Below are 23,589 nucleotides of genomic sequence, written 5' to 3' on the forward strand. Positions count from 1 at the left end.
TACTGCTTTCGCGGTGAATTTATTTCTATGACACACCAAAAAAATATACAGCATACTTTAACGAAGCAGGAGCGCTGTATCACCACTCAAGGTTGAGGAGCGCGTTGAACAAACTGTGACGACGAGCACTACTGCAGCAAAGAAATAGCAAGCGCTGAACGGCGCTCTGCTTATCTGTCGAGGTCTCGCCGTGTCTCTCTTTCCGTAGTTTCTCGCCTCTGCAGAGAAGACTGATTGTCATCGCATTGGTAAGGGTGCGAGCCCACTCCGGGCTCCAAAGGCAGCGTGTCCGGAGTTCGATACAACGCCGTTTGCATACACACAAATACACGCACACACTTTAAGCGCTTGGAGATTCGCGGCATAGGGCTGCGCTGCAGACAACCACGGAATTCTTGGAAATAAAGCTCTTCAATGTTCTGGAAACGACACGCATTCGTTTTTTTTATTTTACTAAAAGACCCGGAGCGTGATAAGAGGAACAGGATGAGGTAGGGATCCCCCAAGTGCTCATTTCGAAGGAAAGCCTCTAACCTCTAAATGACCTAAAATGAAAACATTCATCCGATGAAACGTGTATTTAACAAAACATTACGATTTCACAACTGATAGGTTCCTTCACACGTAACGTGAGAGATACCGAGAAAAAGACTTTGACTCGTGATTGTACACAAGTTGTAAGCAACGGTGATGGATGCGAGACAAAGATATCGTCACACACAAAAAAAAGATAGAAACATAGGCACAACCGCTGCTCACGTTTTGCGCACAAACAACTCCAGGCGTAACGTCAATTTCCTTTCCGCTCAGTCAACGCTGAAGCACAGACATCTTTCGCGGGCAGGTTTTGCGCAGCTCCACGCGAACGAACGGCACAACAGTCGACACGAGGCAGTTATTCCCAGTGGCTCGTAACTACCAGCGAGACATCCTGCCAACGAATGCACAGTCAAGCGTTAATTCATGCGTACGCAAATCACAAAGAGGGCTTGAACAGCAAGACTTCACATTTAGATGACTTTCGTTCAGACTGAATCAAACGACATCTAGTAACAGGTCGCTGATCGGCCTACGTCAAAGTCTTTTTGTTATGTGAAACAGGCTTTGAGGAATTTGCTTAGGTCACGACGAACACTGGCGTGGTAAACTGACCATCCCCTTAAACGTTGGGCTTGAGTACTAGGGGTAAGGTTACTAATATTCACTCGTATCATACTGTTCTATTCCCTTCTTTTCATACCAGAGAAACCAGTCACCCAACGGCGCTCTACACAATGCACTCGCACGGAGATAAAGGGAACAACAACATTTCGTATACTGAGTATGCTTTTACAAAAGCTACAACAATAACAAAACGCATTCTCTTATAACAGTGGTCAATTAACAAGCTTGATGAGAATATCAACGCCCACACGTTTTTGAGAGGTCTTGTTTCCTTAAGTAATTTTGATAACATTCCTTTTCCTTTCTTATTGCAGGCAGTTGCAGTGCCTTCTTCGCATTATACTCCAAGAGGCTCATTGCACTCCCGCATACGATAGCACAAAACTACGCAGGCAGGGATATGCATTCGGCACATAATGTACTCACTCACATGCATACATTTAGACATAAAGGCAATACTTATCAGCAGCTCTTCTTAACAGCAGTAGCGAGCGTATTGCATGTGTTTTAGCATAAAACAAGAACCTCGAAGGGCAGTTTTAGAATCCTTCGCGCCACTCTCACAGTAGCGAGGTTACAATGCTACGTAAACAACAAGGTACTGTGCTTCATGCTTCGAACTATCTAGAAATCTTCTGTCACGCAATGAGCTACGTACTCTCTCAGACACAAGCACAACTTAGAGGCGCAAAATGGCTCTAGCCATTTTGGCCAGAGCTCCAAGCAGTACCTGTCAAAACAAATGGCAACACCTGCATTTGTTTCTCGAACAAGCTAGAGAGTCTAGTATTGAAGAAGCCATGAAACATTCTTATTGATATATTTCGGTGTCTCGCAGATTGATGTCGATTTTGTTACGCCAGCACGGTTTTTCTGACACATCAGAAATTATCCTGGTGCTACAAATGCGCTAACGTGAGATCAGTTTTCACTAGGGGTTTCGAAGGACCCTTAATCACTAACTTTGTGTCACAAATTATCTTTCACACAGCTTTGAATGTCGTAAAGTTACTCGCAGTCTTGCTAGATCAACTTTACCAAGTGGACTGCAAAACAAGTGAAAATAAATGACGGTCCTATTACTTCTTTGTTCACTGAACTCCCTAGTTTGTTCGAGAAGGCCCACATTAGCCTTGGTGAGGCCCTTGTGTGATGACTAGAACCCTTTCAGGTTAACATACGACTGATGAAAAACAGCCGAAAAACGATATGCACAGATGTAGTGTTGGTACCTGAAGCCTACTTGATGAGCTGTACTGATAGGTTAAGATATGTCGCCAAGATGAACTCACCCACGATACAACTGCGCAGCTCCTGTCACGTATTTGTCCCAGCGAATTCAAAGTGTCGGCTTCGGATAGTTATACTATCCCCACATAAACCACATCATGGATCAAGGGAAATGGTCACGCAAGAAGTGATGTAAAGCCGGATTTCCATCTGGTAGTCTTCGAATAAATTTTTGCGAATATACCACCTGGAAATCTGCAAAATCCTATAAATTCAGTCAATTTCTGAAGCATACTTGTTAATATATGTTCCTTAGAATAGATTCGAAAGAAGCATATTTGTTAAGATATGTTGCAGGAAGTGAATACTATTGCAAGCATATGCTTTTGATATGGCTTTTAGAAACGATGCTCTAGAGCGAATATGCATTTCACAAAACGTCCAGAAAACTATGCCGCACAAGGTAACAGCCAGTGTATTCACATTTTACATTCGTCACTGTGAGCTTTATGGTTGCATTCCACAAAACGCTTGCGGGTGGGCTTTAGCGTAACTCGTTTACGAGTCTATCCACGTCGATGCAATGACCATATCTTCATCCGAGTGCCATTATTCTTTGTTACGATTAAATTGTAGGTATATCCAAGCCGGTTACCGAAAAATGTCTTTTCTAAGTACTATGTGATCGCACGTTCCACGAAAGCCACTGTGCGAAGACGCATCACAACCGGCAAACAAACAGCTTACCGCCACTCTCTCGAGCTATGTTGTCTGCAGTTATATTTGTCAATGATCAATAATAAAAAGGAAATAAGCTTTATGACTAAAATAAATGAATGCAAATGAAGTAAGTGTACTAAACATACAAAACATTTGGTCAGTAATTAACAGGGCGCTACGATCTGTATTTACCTCATAACACAACACTACTATAGCCCTTACACAAATTCCATTTGTGCAGTTTTATCATTTGGACTTGTGCACAGGTAACGGAAACTTCAAAAATGTGTATATAATTAGCTACACAGTGCCGTTTGCCTGCTTAATGTCTCACAGACGTAAGCAAATTTTATATATACGGGAAAGGAATGGCTAGTCAATACTGAATAGTGCCTTCCCTTATAAACTGAACACAATAAAACGTATGAATTATACAGCACAAGACAATAGGATTCAACTTCATAAACGCGTGAAACAGTCACCGAGATGCTCTTCTACGCTTATTGAACTAGTCCGTCATTTAAAAACATCATTGTTATTATACCAACCGCCAATATTCACCTGCCACCGATCCATCTAAGCACTGTGCTTCAGATCAAGTTGGTTGCATGTTTAGTAAACAAAAATGCATACATGTCTGGGTGTGATGGAAGATACATGACATGTCTGCGAAAATAATGCATTTGTCATAACAAGGATATGATGTGGTTGTATAAGTATATAGGCGGCTGTAAGTGAATTACCACTCATTCAACATTTCTCACAATGTGTGTACTTCCATGTGCACTATAACAGCACCTCCGCAGCACTGTTGTAGTGGCACCTGTTCAAGAACCGAAATAAAGAGAGTGCACAAAAGGAAATTTGCGCAGTGGCCGCATCGTTCACCTCAACTTGCGTAGATTAGACAAATAAAGCACCCTGTATGCGGCGCTGGGACTGCATTGTCTCCAAGTGCAAAATACGTACGTCGTAGTCTGTACTTGAACACCGTATGACTACATTTGCACGTTTTGTAACATTTTCGCAAAACAAACTCCTAATGTTTTGTTCTTTCTTGTAGTATTCCTTCATCTTGGTGTACTGTACTTCGCCCTCAAAGAATTCGCAGACCGAGCGTAAAACAAAATAATTCGACTACTTCCACTTTAAAAACAGGGTTGACACATCGCTTTCGATGTCGCCGCTATTTTTGATGCTAGCGTTGCCTCTACCACGCATAGGCGTCAGCGACTTGTCTCCGACTCGGCTGCGGAGCGAACGGCGAGGTTTTCACCAGAGATGACGCAAACGGGTTGGTTTCTTTTGCCGAATCCTTGTCGTAGTCCCTCAGTGCCGTCACGTCCTTGTAGGCCTTCAGAAGAAAAAAAACGACGTAAACAGAGAGTCAGTGTATTCTTTCACGTTTCATATTTGAGCTGGCACTGCAGTGCTTGAAAGAGTAACGCTGCCGAGCAAAAATGTTAACATGAACAGGCGGGACGTGTAACCTGCGCTCTCTGATTTGAACTGCACTACTTCTTTATTTATTTGTTATTTAGGTAAAGTAGGTGGGTCTTTTTGTGAAGTGAAGTAGGTGGGTCTCAAGTTTAGGTGAAGACTTCGCCTAAGTGAAGGGAAGCTACCACGCGCATATGACTGCAGCTAGTCGTTCTCCTGTGGCACCGGCACTGCTTGGGAGCTCCGGAGACGCTTCCACTAGTCTTCCAAAGCTTTCTAGCGCCATGCGCTCTTCAACAATGATATTAGGCAGAAAAAGATGCTCCTCGGCAATTTCTAATATATGTTATAAGAAACTTCTTGCGCCGGCTCGAGGGCGCAGAAGCAGGGGCTTTCCAAGCACCTGTTTCTGGCACTTGCTTGAACGCTACTGGTTTAGGATGACAAGTACAATTTTAGGCTATTTGTTGCCTCGGTAGCGTTAATGAAGCCGATGACCACTATTGCCGAAATGTGACTACGTTTATTCGAGGGACGGCGCTGCCCTGAACTTGCACAATTCAAGGCAGCGATTCGAGAGCAGGGACGTTTGTAAGCTTTCTCGTAGGAGCTGACAAGGAATGGACAGAAGCTGACGACAGATGCGACCCACCTCGAAGTCCTTTCTGATGTGGTCGAGTTGATATGCGCTGTCGGGGCTGACAGCCTGGGCCATGATTCCTTTCGGATTAAAGGCAGCCGCCAGGGACGTCCGGCCGTAGCTTCTTCCCATTTCCTCAGGTGAGTAGGCTTGGCTCACAACGTTCGTCCTGTACCCCCACTGATCTGGAAGGTAAGCGGCATTGTTAGTAACGTTTCTCCACACAACGTTTAGTGTAGCGTCAGAGATGTGACAGCCCTGTCTTGTGTCACCTTTCTGCACGTCTTGTATTTTTTCGCGCTGTTCCAAAGATGAACCAACACCGACTCTCCCAGTTTCTAGTTATGCTGCAGTGCCAGAGAAGACTGAACAATGACTGGAGAGGTCGTGGAAATTCGGCAGCTGCCATTATCGAAATCAAGATAGACGCCAAAAGGAAGAAAATCCATTCATTCCAGCTAGCATGGACGTTGGCTTAGACTTTGATATGAAGCCTGTAGTTGCTTGATACAGAATCATTCTAGAAAGAAAATTCTCAAGCCGCTTGTTAACGCCCATTTCGCTTAATTCAGGCGTGTTTCACTTTGTGCTGCTGAGCAGCATTCCAGTGTCGGCTTCACCCACCACCGGACTAACCACAAAGCAATAAGATGTCCGTAGGAGGCTGAAGCACGCTTCCTTCGCATATAATTCCTAATTTTGCAGTTTCCTTATTTCTCGCTACCAGGCTGAATAGACAAGGAGGAGAGGGTGGAAGAAAAAGAGAGAGGAAAGGTAGGGAGGTCGACAAAACAGCTCGCGTTCCGGACCGACGTGCCATTACAAACCACAATAAATCTCTAAATTGCGAAGGCAATATCGTGCAGCGGTATTACGTCCGGCCCAACTGTATCACCGCCTTTGATAACACTGTCTCCGGTATCGTCCCGATTCACTCAGCCCGACGACAGTCCACGTTAAGTTGGGGAAGAAGGCTGAAGAAAAAAAACCTCGCTTTAATACGCAGTTGTTGCGCACTTGCCTGGCTGACTGCTGTTTCGCGATCCCTGGTTTCCACCTCCTGGCACGCCAAGGAAGCCACCGGGCCCCTGGGTTACGCCAGCGTTCGGCTGCAGTGGCTGCTGCTGGCCACCGCCAGGCTGCTGGCCGTCGCCGAGGTTTTGCTTGGAGAGCGAACGCGCCATCGGGTTGGCCGGAACGCCGTGGGGCGCCAGGTGGGAGGTCTCCTCGACGACGAGGTGCGGTTCGTCGTCGTCGTCGCGAAACGCCACGAAGCCCCGATCCTTGCGGTAGTAGTTGACGAACACGAACCCGACGAGCACTAGCAGGCAGGCGAACCCGTAGCCACGGAACGTGATCTGCGTGCCTGCGACGACACGCGGAGACTTAGCGTCGGAATGTGGCGACAAGTCATTGCGCAAGGGCGACAGTTTCGGCGACAGAGAGAGAAAGAGTTAAACGGAAGCTGAAGGGTGTGCAGTCCTGCTGTGTGCATGGCTTGCTATTTTAGTTGAGGAAGGAAGGAAGGAAAAAGTGAAGGAAAGGCTAACCAGTTTAGCTTAACCGGTTTGCTACCCTACACATGGGAGAGGGATGGGGGCGATGAAAGATGGGGAAGGGGAAGAGAGAGAGCACATAGCACAGCCCACACACATCGGCCGTTAGAGTCCATCAATCTGGCATGGTACGTGATATCACTGTCACAGCCGCTTGTCCAATCCCGTCTCTTTCAAAAACCGAAGTAGTCCCTTCGTCGCCTTCCTCTGCGATGTCTTCTGTCAGCGGCATGTGAAAATCGTGTCGAGGGACAATGGTCTAGTGTCAAGGTGCGCTAGAACGGATGCCAGGGACTGTCGCTGAACATTATATTCAGGACAGTTGAGGTGTTCAAGGTAAGATAACCAGAAGACAAAATTGGAAAATAAATAGATAATAAGAAAACCAGGAATAAACCAAGACGACTAACAAATCGTCGAAAAATGTCTAGTAATAGACCTGACTGGTGCAAGTATAACAGAAGGGCTGTCGTAGCTCGGATTGCGTCTGCCACTCCTGTCCCAGGGTCTTAAAAGATCCCTAGCCCGATTGCGTCTATGTACACACAAGTAAAGTTGTTTTTGCTGCTAACAGCGCGTTGTTATGGAAGTCACAGTGACACAGCTCAATATCATCGGCAGTTAACACTAGTTACACATTGTTGAACCGAGTGGCTCGATCTTGAATATAGAAACTGCTGGTGTAGGCTACACGAAGCCTCAACCAATGAATGGTGAGTCACACAGTGTAACGTAGGGGAGGCCACGACACAACATACGAACCCGCACAGGCCCCTACTTTTGCGCATTTCACGAAAGAGGCGGCCACGCAACCTTGAAGTGACTAACAGGACACAGAAGCTACATGTGTATTCGCGATGACGTGAGAATAGCTTTGCAAGAAATGTGGAGGGAGAAGCGGCAGAAGAACGCGTAATAACTGTCCATTAAATAAAAAAAAATCGAGGAGATATCATAGCTGGGAAGCTTCCACCCCTTTATACGCAATGCTTAACGACTTCAAGAATACCAAAAATGGGAAGAAGTCCAACATTATACTAATTCATGAGAAGGGAGACGTTAGAGAATTGGATAACTATTAGCTTGCTTTTTGTATTGTGTCTAAGATTCATCACTGTAGTTGTCAATAGAACCAGGGCAACAGTCGACTTCAGTCAAACAAGAGAACAGGCTTACTTGAATGAATGAATTTATTTCCATAAATATGCAAGTTTATGGAGGATATAAGGAAAAAAGTTACAAAAGAGCAACTTGACTAGTCCTTAATCCTTCTCGTGACAGCAGCAGCAGTAAACAAACACATGGCAAAAAAAAAAAACAACTTCAGGAAGGGGTATTCTACAATGGATCACATCCATGTCATCAATCAGGTTATTGAGGTACCTGCGGGGTACTATCAACTTCTCTATTCTACAGCTTTCATAGATTACGAAAACGCCTTTATTTCAGCAAAGATACCAGCGGTCATAGAGGCATTGCGTAATCAAGGAGTACAGGAAGCATATGTGAATATCCTAGCAAATATCTCTCAAGAGGATGCTTTAGCTAGGGCCCAACTCCGATGCGGCCTATTCAAATACATGTAAAACGCAGAAACGCTTTTCTGAGATAATCCGTGGACCGATATTAATGAAATTTGTTGCATTTGACAGAGCAAGTGAAATCAGTGACTGTTGGAATCGAAATTTCGGTTTATGGTCTGAATTTTGTTTAACGAATTTTTAAAAATGTTAAAGTTCGAAAAAAAAATAGAAGCATGAAGTTTACAAATTAATAGTTCTGCATCAAGAATAGATATCGCGGTTCTGTAAACCGCATCCATCAGATCATTGAAAGCGTACCAAATTCGAATTCGTTACGTTGTGTAGAAGGATTCTGGAAAAGCTGTATTTCCATATTACAAATTTTTGGGGGGATTCATGTGTAACAAATCCATCTTTTCCGATTTAAATGTACTATTAAATTCAATTCCCAGAATTGTGATAGCATTTTTCATGGCTGAGTTACAGAGTTGTAAACTTGTAGTGTCGTTTTCTGAAAGTGCAATTTCTGCAAAATTTTTATAAAGAATTGACGACTAAAACGAAAATTCGAAACATAGAGTCACTACACTTTGTTTTTCTTTTAAGTGCAACAAACGTCGTCAAATTTGGTGATGTGGTTGCCGAGAGAAACGAATTCTCCTTTTACACGTATTTAGATAGGAGCACCCGAGCTAAAGCTTCCTCTTGAAATTCCACAGTCACGTTAATTCTCCACAAGAAAAGCGGAATAATACCTATCAAGTGAAGTTGTGAATCTGAGGTGCTGCAAGTCAGTACACAAGTGTGATCATTTGGTTTAGTTGGCGTTGTATGGATTTATGTAATGTTCTTTAAATGTCACGCCAACAGAGTACTGCATGAGGGTTGGGTTGTTAACACTTCATCTATGATGTTTTCGATGGCTGTCGCGAAATGAAGAAGGCTGGAACGGTGCATAACGCAAGAGGGAAGTGAGTTTCAGTATTTTGATGTCTGTGCAAAACAAAAATGCAGTTGTGCAACAGTACGCGTCGAAAGTTGGTGAACCACTTTATGATGGCTGATGCGCGATGACAGATATAGGTGAGTGTGCTGGATGAACGAGCAATTGTACTAGAAATGGCAGAACGTATAAAACAGGCATAGTCGGGCTACTTTAGTACAATTCTAGTGATAAAAGCTGGGCTTGTGATTGAGGTTCAGTAACAATGGCGGTGAACGAATGATCAGAGTAAATGAAACTTACTGCGCGATTCTAGATCATATACATTATGCTGCACAAGTTAAATTGGCCAGTATTTCATACTGCGCATGCCTATTTCGTGCCTATAGGCACGAAAATCACAGCGACAGGAGATACAAGCTCGCTTAGACCACTATTTCTGGTTTTACTTCTCGTATGTCAAAGCAGGGGGTAATGAGGGGCTAGACTGCTGGCGCTCCAGAAAGCGTGTCTGGCTCAGTTTAGGCGGATTCTGTGAGAGGAGTCATTAACGTTCAGCGTACTTTCTCTCCCAAGGACTGACCGAGCCTAGCGCTTCTCGGTTTCGGCAATCTGACGAGGAGCAAAATGTTCACTGTGACATTGCCGATGAAAGTAACGGATAGATGTTCTTTAAGTGCTCTTGTTTTTTTCCTCCCTACATTGTCGCAAGTCAACCAGTATTCAGGCGCTAGATGGCGTCAACGACCTGCCCGAGACGCCGAAGAACTGGCAGAAAGGCTTGCTTGCCCGATGTGCCATGGCACAAAAGAAGATGTCGACTCAACGGATCTGCTACGGAAGTGCTCTGGATCTGAGGCCATCAGAGGAAACCTTCCTCGAGCGCACATCTCGTCTAGTAATCCGATAATTACTCTGAGTATGCGTGCTCGGTCCTCACCATAGCTTGCAGCTCACCTACATCATGGAGTCAGGCCTGGATTTTATGCTGCGGGAGATGGAGGCGACTGAAGGCCCTGAGACCAACTTTAAATAAAGACAGAATTAGGAAATTTCCAGGTGCAAGTTGGAATCGGCTAACGCAGGACAGTGGCAATTCTGATCGCTGGGAGAGGCCTTCGTACTGCAGTGGACATAAAAATAGGCTGACGACGGCAACGACAACGACGTCGACGACGACAATGATGATGATGATGATGATGATGATGATGATACCACGAGCCGAAACTTGTAGTCCTAAGTCAAAGGCCCACAAAGGATGCGTAAGGTCTTAACCATAAAATTTTATAGGCGGGGACGTACTGTGAGCCAACAGCTTTTCACACCAATGGTCATCATGAGCGTTTTCAGCGGCGACTTTTGCCCGATGTCGGCAAGCGAAACTCCGAGGCAAAGCTAGCTTATCGGCAGTCTTGCCTCCATGTCTTGAGCACTTATGCACACGGCTGGAGCTGAGAGCTCCGAGCACAAAATACCTTTATCAATGCATCCACTTTTTTTGTAACATAACACAGTAAGACAAATGACGTACATCAAGGAGAAGGCTTTTAGTATGCTTGTTTATGAATTAACACGGAGTGTTTGCTGAAAACCGGTGGAAAAAACCAGACCCACTAAGGCGGCTGTGGAAGACTGGTCATGAGTAGCACATATAAGTTATCCGTTGATGTATGCAGCAGTTTGATTTTCCTAATTAGTGCAGTTTCGAGTTTTGATATGTGTGTGCTTAAAATAGTTCAAACTTTTTTATTACTACTCACTTTGTATATATAGCTGCACAGGGCTGTGCTAGCCGTGTTGTACGCAGCGCGAGGGTGGGGAATTACACCTGAACTTGCTTTCCCTGCGACAGCTGTGACTCTGTACGGTTACGCCAAAGTGCCGTGCAGTGGAAAGAAGGTAATTTTACTAAGTCTTCCCCGTACTGATCACCTACGCGAACCTTCTATATAAGGATACTGAAGGAAGCCAAACAGTGGACGTCAAATAGTTTTGAAAAGCGACCTGCGTTGCCCATATAATGTGCAATCTAAACTGTGTAGAGCGGATGCGCTAATCGTGGTTCGTACTCGCGGACAGATTGACTTGAATGAAACTCAGATGAGATACCATCAGTCGACGATTGTCTGTCGAAATCCGCACGGCTCCTACTAGCTCAAAGTCATCTACAATATTAATATGAGAATATAATTTGCTACTGCTGTCTACGAATCTTCATCACCCACAGTCAACCTAAAGGCAACGGCACGAGAACCGCTTTTTTTCGCTCTTAAAGGGACACTAAAGAAAAAAAAGTGATAGCTTCTGCATCAGTAAATTACCTTTCTATGACACCAAAAACACCACTCTTACCACAATAAGCCCTTTGGTAAACCAGAAAAAGCGCGAGAACGAAAGACGGGTGGCGACGCCTCCTTGAAGTTCCCGCACCTGCTCGCTGTGACGTCATGGATTTTTATGACATCTTCTAGGGCCTACTTAATTATATAGCGGTACAGATTGACTACATTGTGTTTTAACGGAACTAAATATTAAATATGTCAAGTTTCGGGAACCTTTACTCAGCCAACGCGGCCCTAATGCGAAAACATACTTTGGAATCACTGACGTCACACTGACGTACCAGCGTCAGGGTTTCGGCGCGAAATTCAAATACGTATACTTGTACCTTCATTTTCTCACCTAATAATCAAGCTATTATATTGAAATTACTGCCTGCAGGGTTCTCAAACAATGATTTATTAGTCTCAACTGATTTATTGTTTCGCTTTAGTGTCCCTTTAAGCAGACTACATACGCTATTGCCAAATACAAAACCATGCAGCTGTCTTATTACACACGTACCATATCTCTTTCTATATAACCATGCACACATACGTATAACTATGAGAATCACAGTTGCGTGCAGTAAGGCACAACTAATCACGAACACATCCACGCACAGCGATGCGGTGGAGAGCATCGCTCAATTTAGCGCACCGCATCGGCCTGCCGCACACCCGTAAAACCACCGCTGCATATCCTGTCACGTGCCTCCCTACGTCACACCGCTCCGTTGCTCCTCTTCCCACCCTCCGTGTCTCTCACACTGACAGTTGCTCTCCCGACGGCATACGTCCCTACATTGCAACAAATTTGTTTTGTCACTTAAATTTAAACGCATCAGAACCAGCTGCGAAGGAAACTGTGAGTGTCTAGCTTCACACACGCTTTGCGTTTCACCTGCAAAATTTCCGCGTGACACATACAACATTCAAGAAAAGAATTCCGCACCGAAGTAGTTGACAAATATTCCTCCAATAACGGCTCCGCAGCCGCGCCCGAGTCCGTGATGAAGCCCCTGCAGGACACCCTGTGCCGACGACCTGAGGTTGGCTGGCGTCGCCTGGGTGATGTAGGAGCAGCAAGCAGCCCACACAGCCGCATGCGTGACTCCTGCAAAGACGGAATGAGGGACGTAACTTACCAAATTTCAAAAGCGAAAGCAGAACACCATAAATGCACTAAGGTCTGAATCCAAGGAAGGTTGTAAGACAACGTCTCTTTAAGGAGATAGTGGAAACGACGGGACAAGCGAGTGCCAAACACACACGAAGCACCGTTAGGGAACGCAAAAAAAAAAAAAAACATTACGCCAGAACTCACCTCACGCTGACTGTTGATGGCAATGCGAACAGCATTCGACATAATACATTAAAGGTGCTGTGTTTAGTCTGGTTGCTACTGCGATGCTTTAAGGCGACTGTGGTTCCTATGAAGGGCATTTACGGTGGCAGTGGGGTTATGAACTTGTGCTGCCAGATGTAGACATTGAAGATGCGCGAATATGAAAACAGCGTAGCACAATTTAGTAGTACCAATTTGAAACATCCGCATATAGACGTTTATGTAGGAAGTAAAGGCAAAACAAACAAGGCCGCATACTATATTTAAGCACCTGCTCAGAAAGACAAACACTGGATAGCGTTCGTTGCCAATTCGTACATATACAGCAATAACACAAGACACAACGAAAGAGAGAGAGATAGAGAGCATCCACCACACAACATCAGTATATCTGCAAATTATTATACAGATTGCAGAGTGGCTCAAAGGCAATCAAAACGTCATGGCACGGCGAACAGAATAATTCGACAGAGTAGGCACCCATTTCTTTACTGCCGTTCTGTTCGGATTAGCCGAAGAAAATGAAAAACGGGCTTACGCTAAAATTTTTGTACGGTTGTCACGCGCCATGCACGCCCACACAAACACGAATACGTTTACGAAGACGCGTACTTCAAGAGTACAGAGAACAGTCTCGCTTTTCTGTAGCTCCCGTGATTCAGCATCATTCGAACTGGCCCGACTATCGCCATCCAAATCTGCGATAATCGAGGTGCCCGGCAGGTAATCACCACGCCATAAAGGCGTCTTCGTCCCTGCCCCATACGCCGTCGGTGTCCTCTTTTCATGGTGTCGTAAACCATAAAGCTCGCCTCCCGAACAAACATCTCTTCCGGAGCTACCGCATAGAGTACTGCTGGGATTTTTACTTCTTCCTGAAAGCACTAGGAGCAGTCATCAGAGAAATCGGGAACCAAAGGGGGAATGCCGGAACTCCCGCACGCAGCGCGACGACTACCTTTATCCTAGCACATCAGGCACCGTTCACCCGGTTGCCTTCCCTTTCTCTTTTCCTCTCCTCTTATAGAGTGCATTTAGGCTGGTTTGCTTAGTTTCGAGCTATCGTGAAGAAGTCCAGTATCCCGAGAACAAAGCAATAAGGTTAAACGCAATGCCGGAAAAAAAGAAAAAGAAGAGAGGAAAAACCAGGGAACGGTGCCTGATGCATTCATTGCTTTTTTTTTTTTCTCTCGCCGAAGGTCGAACGGACTCCGCAGAGGAGTGCCTCCACCGTTGCTTAGCGACCAAAGCGAGAAAACGAAAAGAAGAGCAGGAGTTGCTATCCCAAGCCTCTCCTGCGCTATATGCTCTATTTCATTTTGCTCTTCTTCTACATTTTTGCTGCCTTCTTTCACGGTGCTCTGGGACCCGGAAACCTCCTTTTCATCAACGCGTCCATCTCATTCATGGACCTATTTCTCAAAGCCTCGAAGCCCGCTTATGAGAGAGATAGAGAGAAAGAGAGAGAGAGAGAGAGAGGGAGAGTATGGTGCAGATAAGAACGAAATGACGGGGCGAGGACAAAAGTTCAAAAGAAGAAAATGAAAATAAACTTTCGACTTGCAAAGCGGCTTCCAGGCTCTGCAGATGGCAGTTGGTGCGCCACTATTTTGTTTGTGCCACCACTACGGGGGAGTCCCGAGCCACTTTCTGGGCAGTTTGCAGTTTTCTAGGCCCGCGGCTCGTTATAAAAGCTTTCACCGAAGCTTTATTTCGTCCATCCTCGGTATAGTTACTTGCGCGGGCGTTCTCCTCTGTCGAGTGACGCTCCATTTTTATGGAGACAAAAGCCAGTTTTGTTCAGTGATGCTATGCAGGAAGTTAACTTCACTTTTTAGGCAATCCCTTCTTATGCGCTTTTATCGCCGTCAGCGGAAGTTTTACCTTCTCCCATGACATTGTGATTGTAGTACCCTCACTGTAACTACGTACAATGGAATAGAGCACGTTAGGTTAGGCGCTTTCACTCTTCCCGGTATTTATTCGGAACAGACCGCGCTCTACAAATGAACACGAGTGTTACCCTCTTTATTCTGGGATTTGACGCAAGGCGTATCCAGTACAAATGCTACAAAAAAAGGGACACCACATAAACGCATGCCGCCCCGTGTGGTGCAGGTACTGCAACCACGAGTTTACGCACTTGTTGTGAGCATTGAGCTATCTGAGTGATACGGTCCCTCGTAACATTAGTCTGGCTTCCCTTAGCATCTTGTCTCTAATATCCGGAATATCCGAACACGGCCACAACAGGTGATGAGTATCTGCCCTGGACGCGGAAGCCGAGCTCGCAGGACACGTGCCAGGGTTTTCAGTTGTACAACCCCAATCCTAGGTGACAGCAGTTGTCATGGCCATTGCAGCCCGAAGCCTCCGAAGACACCTCCGTTACTTCCTAATATATAAATTTGTGCAGTCTACAGATCGCCTGCAGAAATGTCTACATCCTGTCTCAAGGTAGACGTCTTTAAAGCTATTTTCTCTGGTCGATTGTGATCCATACACTTCCAAGTGGATTAATAGCAGAAAGGTAACAGACACTTGTCCAAGGAATCGCGTGCCTTAAGGTAGCTGAATGTCTGAATACACAATAGTTCCCGTAACAGCATCTGTAACTTTCTATGTGCTGCATAAATAAATTTCCCAAAAATGGAATGGGGGGGGGGGGGGTATGCGGGCAAAAAGAAATAAATCAAGAAGAAAGTTATAGAAAATCAGAGGCTAGGATATGTGCGCTCGTCGTAGGGGGAGGGGAGGGAGGGGCACACGTAGTCTTCTTCTAAAATAGGAACCTTAGCAAACATGTCGACATCATAATACATTGTTAGCTGCGATTGTAATACTAAAAAAAAAAATACCGTGTAATGTGTTAGCGCCGCAGGCCGTTTTCTTCCGCTTGTTATTGCCTGTGCATTTCCGCCTGTTAACACGTCATGCCGAGAGACCGAGTTTCTTGACGTTTACAGTTTGATGCGCATTGAGAGCGTCTCGAACATGTGCACACGAAATGCTAGTTGGCTTGAAATTGTGCTGAGCAGTAATGCACGGTTTTTATCTGCGTTGCTATCTCTCTGAATACTGCGAGAAATGGGCTACCAGGAAAGCTTTGCAGCCATTTAGATAGATATTCACGTTGTTTCTTTATCACGGTGTAAGAAAAAAAGAAGAGTGCGTTGAGAAGTAATTCTCTCCTTTGAAAAACCGCTTACGTTTATCAGCTAGTCGTTTCGAGGTTTTCGGCGTATCGCAGCTAGGTGCCTTCCAAGAGGCTTTCCCCTCTGCAACGTGCCTGCATTTTTCAGATGTATGTGGTCATCACGTCAGTATTAACAACCACCATAATAAATGGAAGGAAACAGAAGCTGACATCGGGAGGAAATATTCGACAGTTATCATGCAAATACAGGACGCTTCATCTTAAGGGCCCTGAAAAAAAAAATTATGCTTGCGTATGCACAGCAGCGCCGTATACCCAAGGAGAGCAATTCGATGCCGCATAGGAGCGGCGAAATAAGAAAATAAGGAAGGCGCGGGCGCCGAGTACGAATAAAAGTAAGACATTAAAAACTAAGAAATTTTGACGCAATGCACGTTCGTGCAAACCATGACTCGGCATACTCGAGTTTCAGAGAATTGCTAAGCGCCGACAAGGAGGCGGGCACGCTAGCCCGGAAGGCGTAATCCTCGTCGCATCGAAAGAAAGGTGTCAGCGCTATATAAAAGCGAAGTTCCCACATTTAAAGAGGCTGTTTCGCGCACCTGACAGGAAAGATGAGTACAGACATATGAGACGAATTTTTTTACTGAATAAACTAAAGAAAGGCTGCGCGACGAAAAATGAGCCTCTGTATTCCAAAGAACTCATTTAGGTGCCATTCCACGGCCCCAACGGGAGTGTGTATACGATGTCAACATGTGGGAGGACACTCGAACTTTTCGGAGCAACTGAGCATGTGTTGGTGGGCTAGTTGGTTAAGCATGATTACAAAGACGGCGCCGAATAAAACAACACCCGAAGAAGGGGGGACACGAGACAGCACGTAGGCGCCTACGTGCTGTCTTCCACAACCGCTTCCATTAAGCGGTTGGTTGGTACCAGTGGTCCATAAGATATATATATATATATATATATATATATATATATATATATATGGAACAACATGTTAACATATATAACGCTAGCTGCACCCATGATCGTCACGTTTCTCAGCGTTTCTCGATTTTCTGCGTTTGGCTCCCATCGTATCGTTTTGTTTATCGAACGAAGAAAAAAAAAATTCAAGAGTAAGGAAACGTTTCACCCGGCGAACCAGCAGAATACAATGCTGCCTTCAAGGATCAGCACTTCATCATTCTTGGCGAAGCCAAGATACAAACACACAGACGGTACGGCTCGCTAAGAACGAACGAAGAAAGCAGCGGTCTTCGTCCCTTACGCCCCATTCCGCCACCGAGAAAGGACAGACCACCTAAATAAAGGGCGCGAAGTGGAGAGCGCACTGATGGATCTCTTGCAAGGGGATCGGATTTTCTGTGACGATGGCACCTACCACAGACGCGAATAAATGCTTGTTCACAACATCCGAAGCGGAGAGGAATCTGCTTTCTCTTTTCTGTTTTTTCTTTCCTCGAAATGTATAAAATCACAATGAATCGTATCGATAAGTCCTGGATGGTTCCAGTGTGGAAATGTGCGCCGCCTTCGAGATTACCGCCAATGCGGGCCTCAAATGATCGAGAATGAACGGGCGATATCAAACGTGTACTTTGAGACTAATCAAACACCCTGAAACGCGCGATAGTTTGGTTTCCTGCACGAGGGAGCTTTCAACGGCGTCGTTGAGTCTTGGTACAACGTAATAAATTATATCAAATAAAAACAAGGAAGTAAATACGAAAGAAACAACTTTGTACAGAAGGCATTTGAGGGCTTCATTCGGCACAATAGTGTTATTTTTTATTTTCTTCTACGAAGTATATAACAAAGAGATATCGATCCTAAACTGTCTGCGTGCCTCCGGCTCTTTTTGAGGCTGCGACATGGACGTCTAAAAATAATAACCCGCTTGCAATCTGTTCTTCCATAACCAACTCGGAATACAACGCACAAAAAAAGCAAAACAAGAAAGAAAGAAAGCGGGGTATTCACTCTAGAGCGAATAAGACGAAAACAGCAAAGGCCAAATAATAATAATAATAATAAAAAGTTGAACCGCGATGGCGCTGTGACCGAGTTCGTTTCCTTGGTTACGGTGAAGGCCTTGCTGTCGGGGCGCGAGTCTCTCACTGTTCTTTCTTTTCCTTTCTTGAGACGCATTTTTTTTTAAAACGGGATAGTAGGATGAGAGAACGTCAAGCGTCTCAATATTACGCGATGGGACCAAGTGAGCACGCGCCAAGATTTTATTAAGAAATCTGTCACCAGCATAGCTGAATCTTATTACCTGCATTTATCGAAAGAAAAAAGTGAAAAAGAAAACACACGAGCGGCAGGAGAGAAATAAAGTACGGAGGCGGACATGCGTTGCTTCTGGGAACGGAATAATTGCATCTGAATGCTCGAGGGAAAGTGGAAGGTCAGATCCATGGAATACTTGTGCAATATGCTCTGACGCACAATAGGGTCAATATCAAGGGCGCTCAAGAAGTTTTGAATAAATAGAGGAACGCATCTTCGTGTTTTCTTTTTCACTTAAAATGCTCAGCCTATGACATTTGTTATTCAAAAGTAAGAAAAACCTCGCTTGAGCAAGAACGACAAGCCCACACCGAGTCCGCATAATCGGGAAGGATAAAAATAGGAATCGTATCACAACCGAGAATGTGGGCTCTCTTAGATCTCACACGAATCGTTAGTCCACCAAACATTGTTTCTTTTTTCCTTCTTAGCGCCTCCAGTTCGCGTTACGACGTGCAAAACAAACATTGCGCCCAGACTGCCTCGCGGAGCAGGTGTTTATAAAGCATCTGTTTCCTATGCAGGTAAATGTCGGGAGCAGTATTATGATGTTTATTTTTTTTACGAGACGAAGCATTTCGTAGCGCGTAGATTGATCGCACTGACCGTGCGGGTAGGACCAAAAAGCGCTTTTTGATAATTCCGTTAAGGAATCCGCACGGTGAAGGAAAAACTGCTCCCGTAACAGTGTCGCCCCTGACTTGTTTGTGCCGTCCTCTGCCGACCTTAAAGTTCTCTCGCAAGCACTCCAGTCTCAGGCAGCGATAACTAAAGGTAGAATAACAGTCACGTAAAACAACTACAGCAGTAACGACAAAGTTCTTCTGGACGCCATGGGTTCCGGCGGTCGGGACACCGATGACTTCGGGCCTCAGAAAAGAATAACTGCTGGCTTCCCAGTGAACTTGCTACTCTAATGTCAATTATCTTCTGGTACCTTGACCTTAAGTATTCTTTTGCGTTCTAGAGGAACGAAAGCGATGAAAAAGTGAATTCAATTGAATTCTCGAGTTTTACGTGCCAGAACCACAATTCGATTATGAGGCATGTCGTCGTGGGGGACTCCGGATTAATTTTGACCACCAGGGGATCTTCAACGTGCCTCCAATGCACGAGACACGGGCGTTTTTGCATTTCGCCCCTATCGAAATGTGGCCGCCGCGGCCGGTATTTGATCCGGCGACCTCGTGCTTAGCAGCGCAACACCACAGCCGCTAAGCTACCGCGGCGGGGTTTAAAAGTTCAAGGCCAAGGTATCGGAAGATAATTCACGCTACAGTAGCAAGTTCACTGGGAAGCCAACAATTATTCTTTTCTGAGCCACAAGTCATCGGTGTAACGACCGTTTCATTGCTTACCTGTCTCTATAACGCAAGAAGCTATAACGCAATAACGCAATAATATCGCGCACGTAGGGAAGCTAGCGATCAATCGCTAACTTAAAAGGGCGTAAAATGGAAAGAGAGAGCTCTTTCTTTAAACGCAGAGAATATGGCCGGCGTGGGAGTATTCGTCTATATGCTAGGTACACTGCAATAGAGAAAAACAATGCTTTCTTTGTGAAATATATATGTACATGTTATTCGGTTACAAATATTCCGACTCAATATCTCAAAATATGCGATGATATTTTTTTATTTCCTGCTTTCTCTGCGAGGCCCTTCGTAAGCTACACTTCACGCACTGACTGCAGCCTCAAAAGGTTACAGCTACAGAAGGCTGAGCTAGTTCGTAAGGATTTATATTTCGAAAGGTTAAGCGTACAAAATACTGACCCAAGAGGAGCGAACAGCAATCGTGCTGTCATTTTCATTCATTCATAGGACCCATGGTTCCTGCTCCTAACCTTTAAAATCAGTTTAATGGAATTGCTGTTTATCTCCGAAGTATATAATGTGTTAGCATTGTGTTAGCAATGTGTTAGCATATATATATATATATATATATATATATATATATATATATATATATATATATATATATATATATATATATATATATATATATATATATATATATATATATATATATATATATATATATATATAGCTTACGGTAGTCCGCTCCGGACCTAAATTGCCACGGACTTTTGTTTTTCTCAGGACTAGCTTCTTCAACGGACAACCTTACACACTCACCTTGAATGAATTCGAAGGGCAGCACCCACCAGGGGTTCTTCAACCAGGAGATGTAAAGGAATCGACAGACGTTGCCGATGAGCCCAATACAAAGCACCTGTTTGGGAGTTGAGCGTGTAGATACAACTTTAGATTTTGTGTTAGGAAGGACAAATGCACAGACGTGTAGGCAGATAAAAGCCCACACAAGATCCCTGCACCCTCATCGTTGCAACATCTTCCTCAACATCTTCGAGTCGCAGAGTTAAGAGAAATGTGACTAAATTACATTGAACCTCGCCATTTCACAGCTATTATCTGGCAGGTTGTAAAGGCACACATGAAGTCGGGTCTTTCATCGAGTGGCTTAAGCTCTCCGTCAGCGATTCATTAATCGCTGACGGCGGGCTTGCAATACCGAGCAGCGAGATAACGACTTGCTCTGTCGAAGGGAAAGCGCCTGAACAACTACAGGTTCGAAAAATTTTGTCCTCAATAAATTTTGGCGAGGTATAAAGCCATAAACCAGACGGAGAAAAAAAAAACAAATGAGACAAGGGTTGTGATATGATGACTCTGTCATGAGACAAGCTACATTCGAGCCGGCTGTCTCAGAGTTTCACCGTTAATAAAGCAAAACAACACACTTATGAAGAAACGTAAAGTGAGAACTAAACGAAAAAGTAGAAGAAAGCTCTAAACATGAAGGACATATGTCACGGCTGATTATGCAGAATTAGCACACAGCAACAGACTGTTTACCACAGTATACAACAACAACAGCATACACCAGTTGTAAGACAAACAATGTTTGTTTCTACGAACCAGAGGGTTGCAATGCGAACATACCCAATTTGCGTCTCAAACGTTACAACAAAGCTTGTGAAAAATATAATTGAGAATAAGAATACTGATAATGTGAGAATCTCTTGAATGGAAGACTGAGATTTTTGCTAGTATGTGACAACTTAAATGTGACACCTCGCAAGGAACTTAAAGTGCACTAAAAGATTGCATAAAATTGGAGAAAGAATTATGCAGCTCCTAGGAAAGGCCGTGCTTTGAAATCTGTGCAAATAAATCTTACAGGGACGTTAACTGTCATGTAAGTATGTTGAAGAACCCTACGTGTCCGAATTAACGCACAGACAAGGTAATTTGGGTTTTCTCCTATCTTGTAGATTGCTTTGTGACGGTGATTCGGATTATTTTTAGTTGTGATATTTTACTTAAAAGAAGGCTTTAAAAGCACTTATCCCGCTTAATTTTAGGTTTGAGATTTCAAGCATGTCAACTGCCAATTCAGTTCAATGTTTCTAAATAAGTTATGGGTGGAGTAGTATTGCATATTCCGCACAGCATGTAGAGTACCAGAAACGTGGAACATATTCCTCCTTTCATTCAAAAAGATTTCAACGTGTACTCTGTAAAATAAATTCACGAACGCATTTTAGTTGCCCAATTCTTGCACATGAAAAAAAAATGAAACAGGGAAGAGGGCATGTTTTCAACGACCTAAAGGTGCAAAATGATACGATCTTTCTACCAAGGTTTGCTACTAAAGAAATCAAGCTCAGAAATTTAAGTATTCTTGGTTGCCTGAGCTGATCACGCGTTATCGGAAACAGTAGATGGCTTTGTCTGCTTAGTAGGCCCATATCTGTACTAACAACTCGCAGCGTGCGTTATTTCAAATCCTGCCATTCAATTTAATTGTAGGAACAGCCAATATTTTAGCAGCTTTTTTCGCCATAACAATGTGTTCACTCGATCATTGCTTTGTGAAAGGTTGATGGAAGATGATATCGTTAGGTCTATGACGTGTAGCCTATCACTGGATTAAGCAGCGTAGAAAATCACGTTCGTGAGAGGTGTTACTTAAAGTTACTTTAATTAAAGACGTAGGTATATATTTCTAATTAACATTAAACAAGTGCCAATGAACAAATATTACTTCATAACCCGTAATGCAGTGTTGGTTGGCCTCACAACAACAACGACGACGACGACGACGATGATGACGACTACGACGACGACAACAACAACAACTGCAATAACTATCGTGATCGCATACGAATGCAATTAACATGGAACTTTGATTTAATTATTGATGTTCATTTGCACAAAAATAGATGGAGGAGGTTGGGAACAAAGCTGCACAGACAAGGACCCTGAAATCCTTTTGTTATATCTGACTGCATGGCTTCACGCAGATAAAGGTCCAAGTCGGTGAACATGAAAAGGAACATGAAAAAGGAACAGCTTTATCTGTTTGAATGGACACCATAAGGAAGGAACAGAAACATGGGAAGGCATGCGTGGGCGTGTGCTATGCCATACACGTGGGTCTCCTTCTTACCTTGACATGTCCAATCTGCCGGATGAAGCGGAAGCTGAAGAAGTAGGCGAATATCTCGGACACGTGGTTGATGACGGAGGCGACTCCGAAGAGAGTGGGCGTGCCGCCCAGGTCTTGCAGGTGCCAGAAGAGGAAGGTGAACACGAGACCGATGCCAAAGCCCATGAACCACGTGACAACCAGGAAGGCGCCGTAGCGAACCGTCGCGAATGACCGCAGCACAGCGAACAACTCCGGGAGCTTCCGCGTAGTCTGAGCAAACACCGTGCTCTGTGCGGGGAGAGGCGGGCGGATGTGCAGAGCGTCAATTACTCGTTTCATTACCAGCCATAGTACCGTTCGCACAAAATCCGCGTACGTATTTCGTGCGCTCATTTACTTCCGAGCTTTCTCACTTCCTCGTAATGTTTCTTTTTTTTTACTTTTCCCCCTTTCTTACTTTTTGCTGTGCCCCAGTGTAGGGCGCCGCGCTAGTTAACATCACTGCGTTTCCTTCTAATCATTCTCTGTCACTATATCTCACCTATTTTATAAAGAAAACATGCCATGTATATAGAAATCTTCAGAAAACTTATCGCGGGGGAGCTTTCTGGGTTGTTTTCTTTTTCATGTTTCAGTTGGGTAAAATGTATGCCCACGCACTGTGGATCGGTCCCGCTGTAATAAGCGCCCCAGTTTCTCCAATTCGTCACCTAGATTAAAGAAATGCCTCGACGATATGTCATTCACATTCTTTAGCATAAAAATATAGATGGGAGTAAAGGCCAGAGACC

General features: G+C 44.4%; 1 protein-coding gene across 1 annotated transcript in view; it reads right to left on the bottom strand.

Moving 5' to 3' along the window:
• Window positions 1-23,589, bottom strand: part of jef (major facilitator superfamily domain-containing protein 6 jef) — a 29,134-nt gene continuing 5,545 nt past the window's right edge. The window contains exons 3-8 of the mRNA XM_075692716.1: window positions 22,817-23,086; window positions 20,479-20,575; window positions 12,490-12,651; window positions 6,216-6,560; window positions 5,207-5,379; window positions 1-4,468 (exon numbers count right to left, since the gene is read on the bottom strand). Of these exons, the coding sequence (XP_075548831.1) occupies window positions 4,325-4,468; window positions 5,207-5,379; window positions 6,216-6,560; window positions 12,490-12,651; window positions 20,479-20,575; window positions 22,817-23,086 (1,191 nt within the window). The 3' untranslated portion in view covers window positions 1-4,324. The remainder of the gene's footprint in view (window positions 4,469-5,206; window positions 5,380-6,215; window positions 6,561-12,489; window positions 12,652-20,478; window positions 20,576-22,816; window positions 23,087-23,589) is intronic.

This window comes from Dermacentor variabilis, chromosome 5, assembly GCF_050947875.1.
Source record: "Dermacentor variabilis isolate Ectoservices chromosome 5, ASM5094787v1, whole genome shotgun sequence".
Taxonomy (NCBI): Eukaryota; Metazoa; Arthropoda; class Arachnida; order Ixodida; family Ixodidae; genus Dermacentor; species Dermacentor variabilis.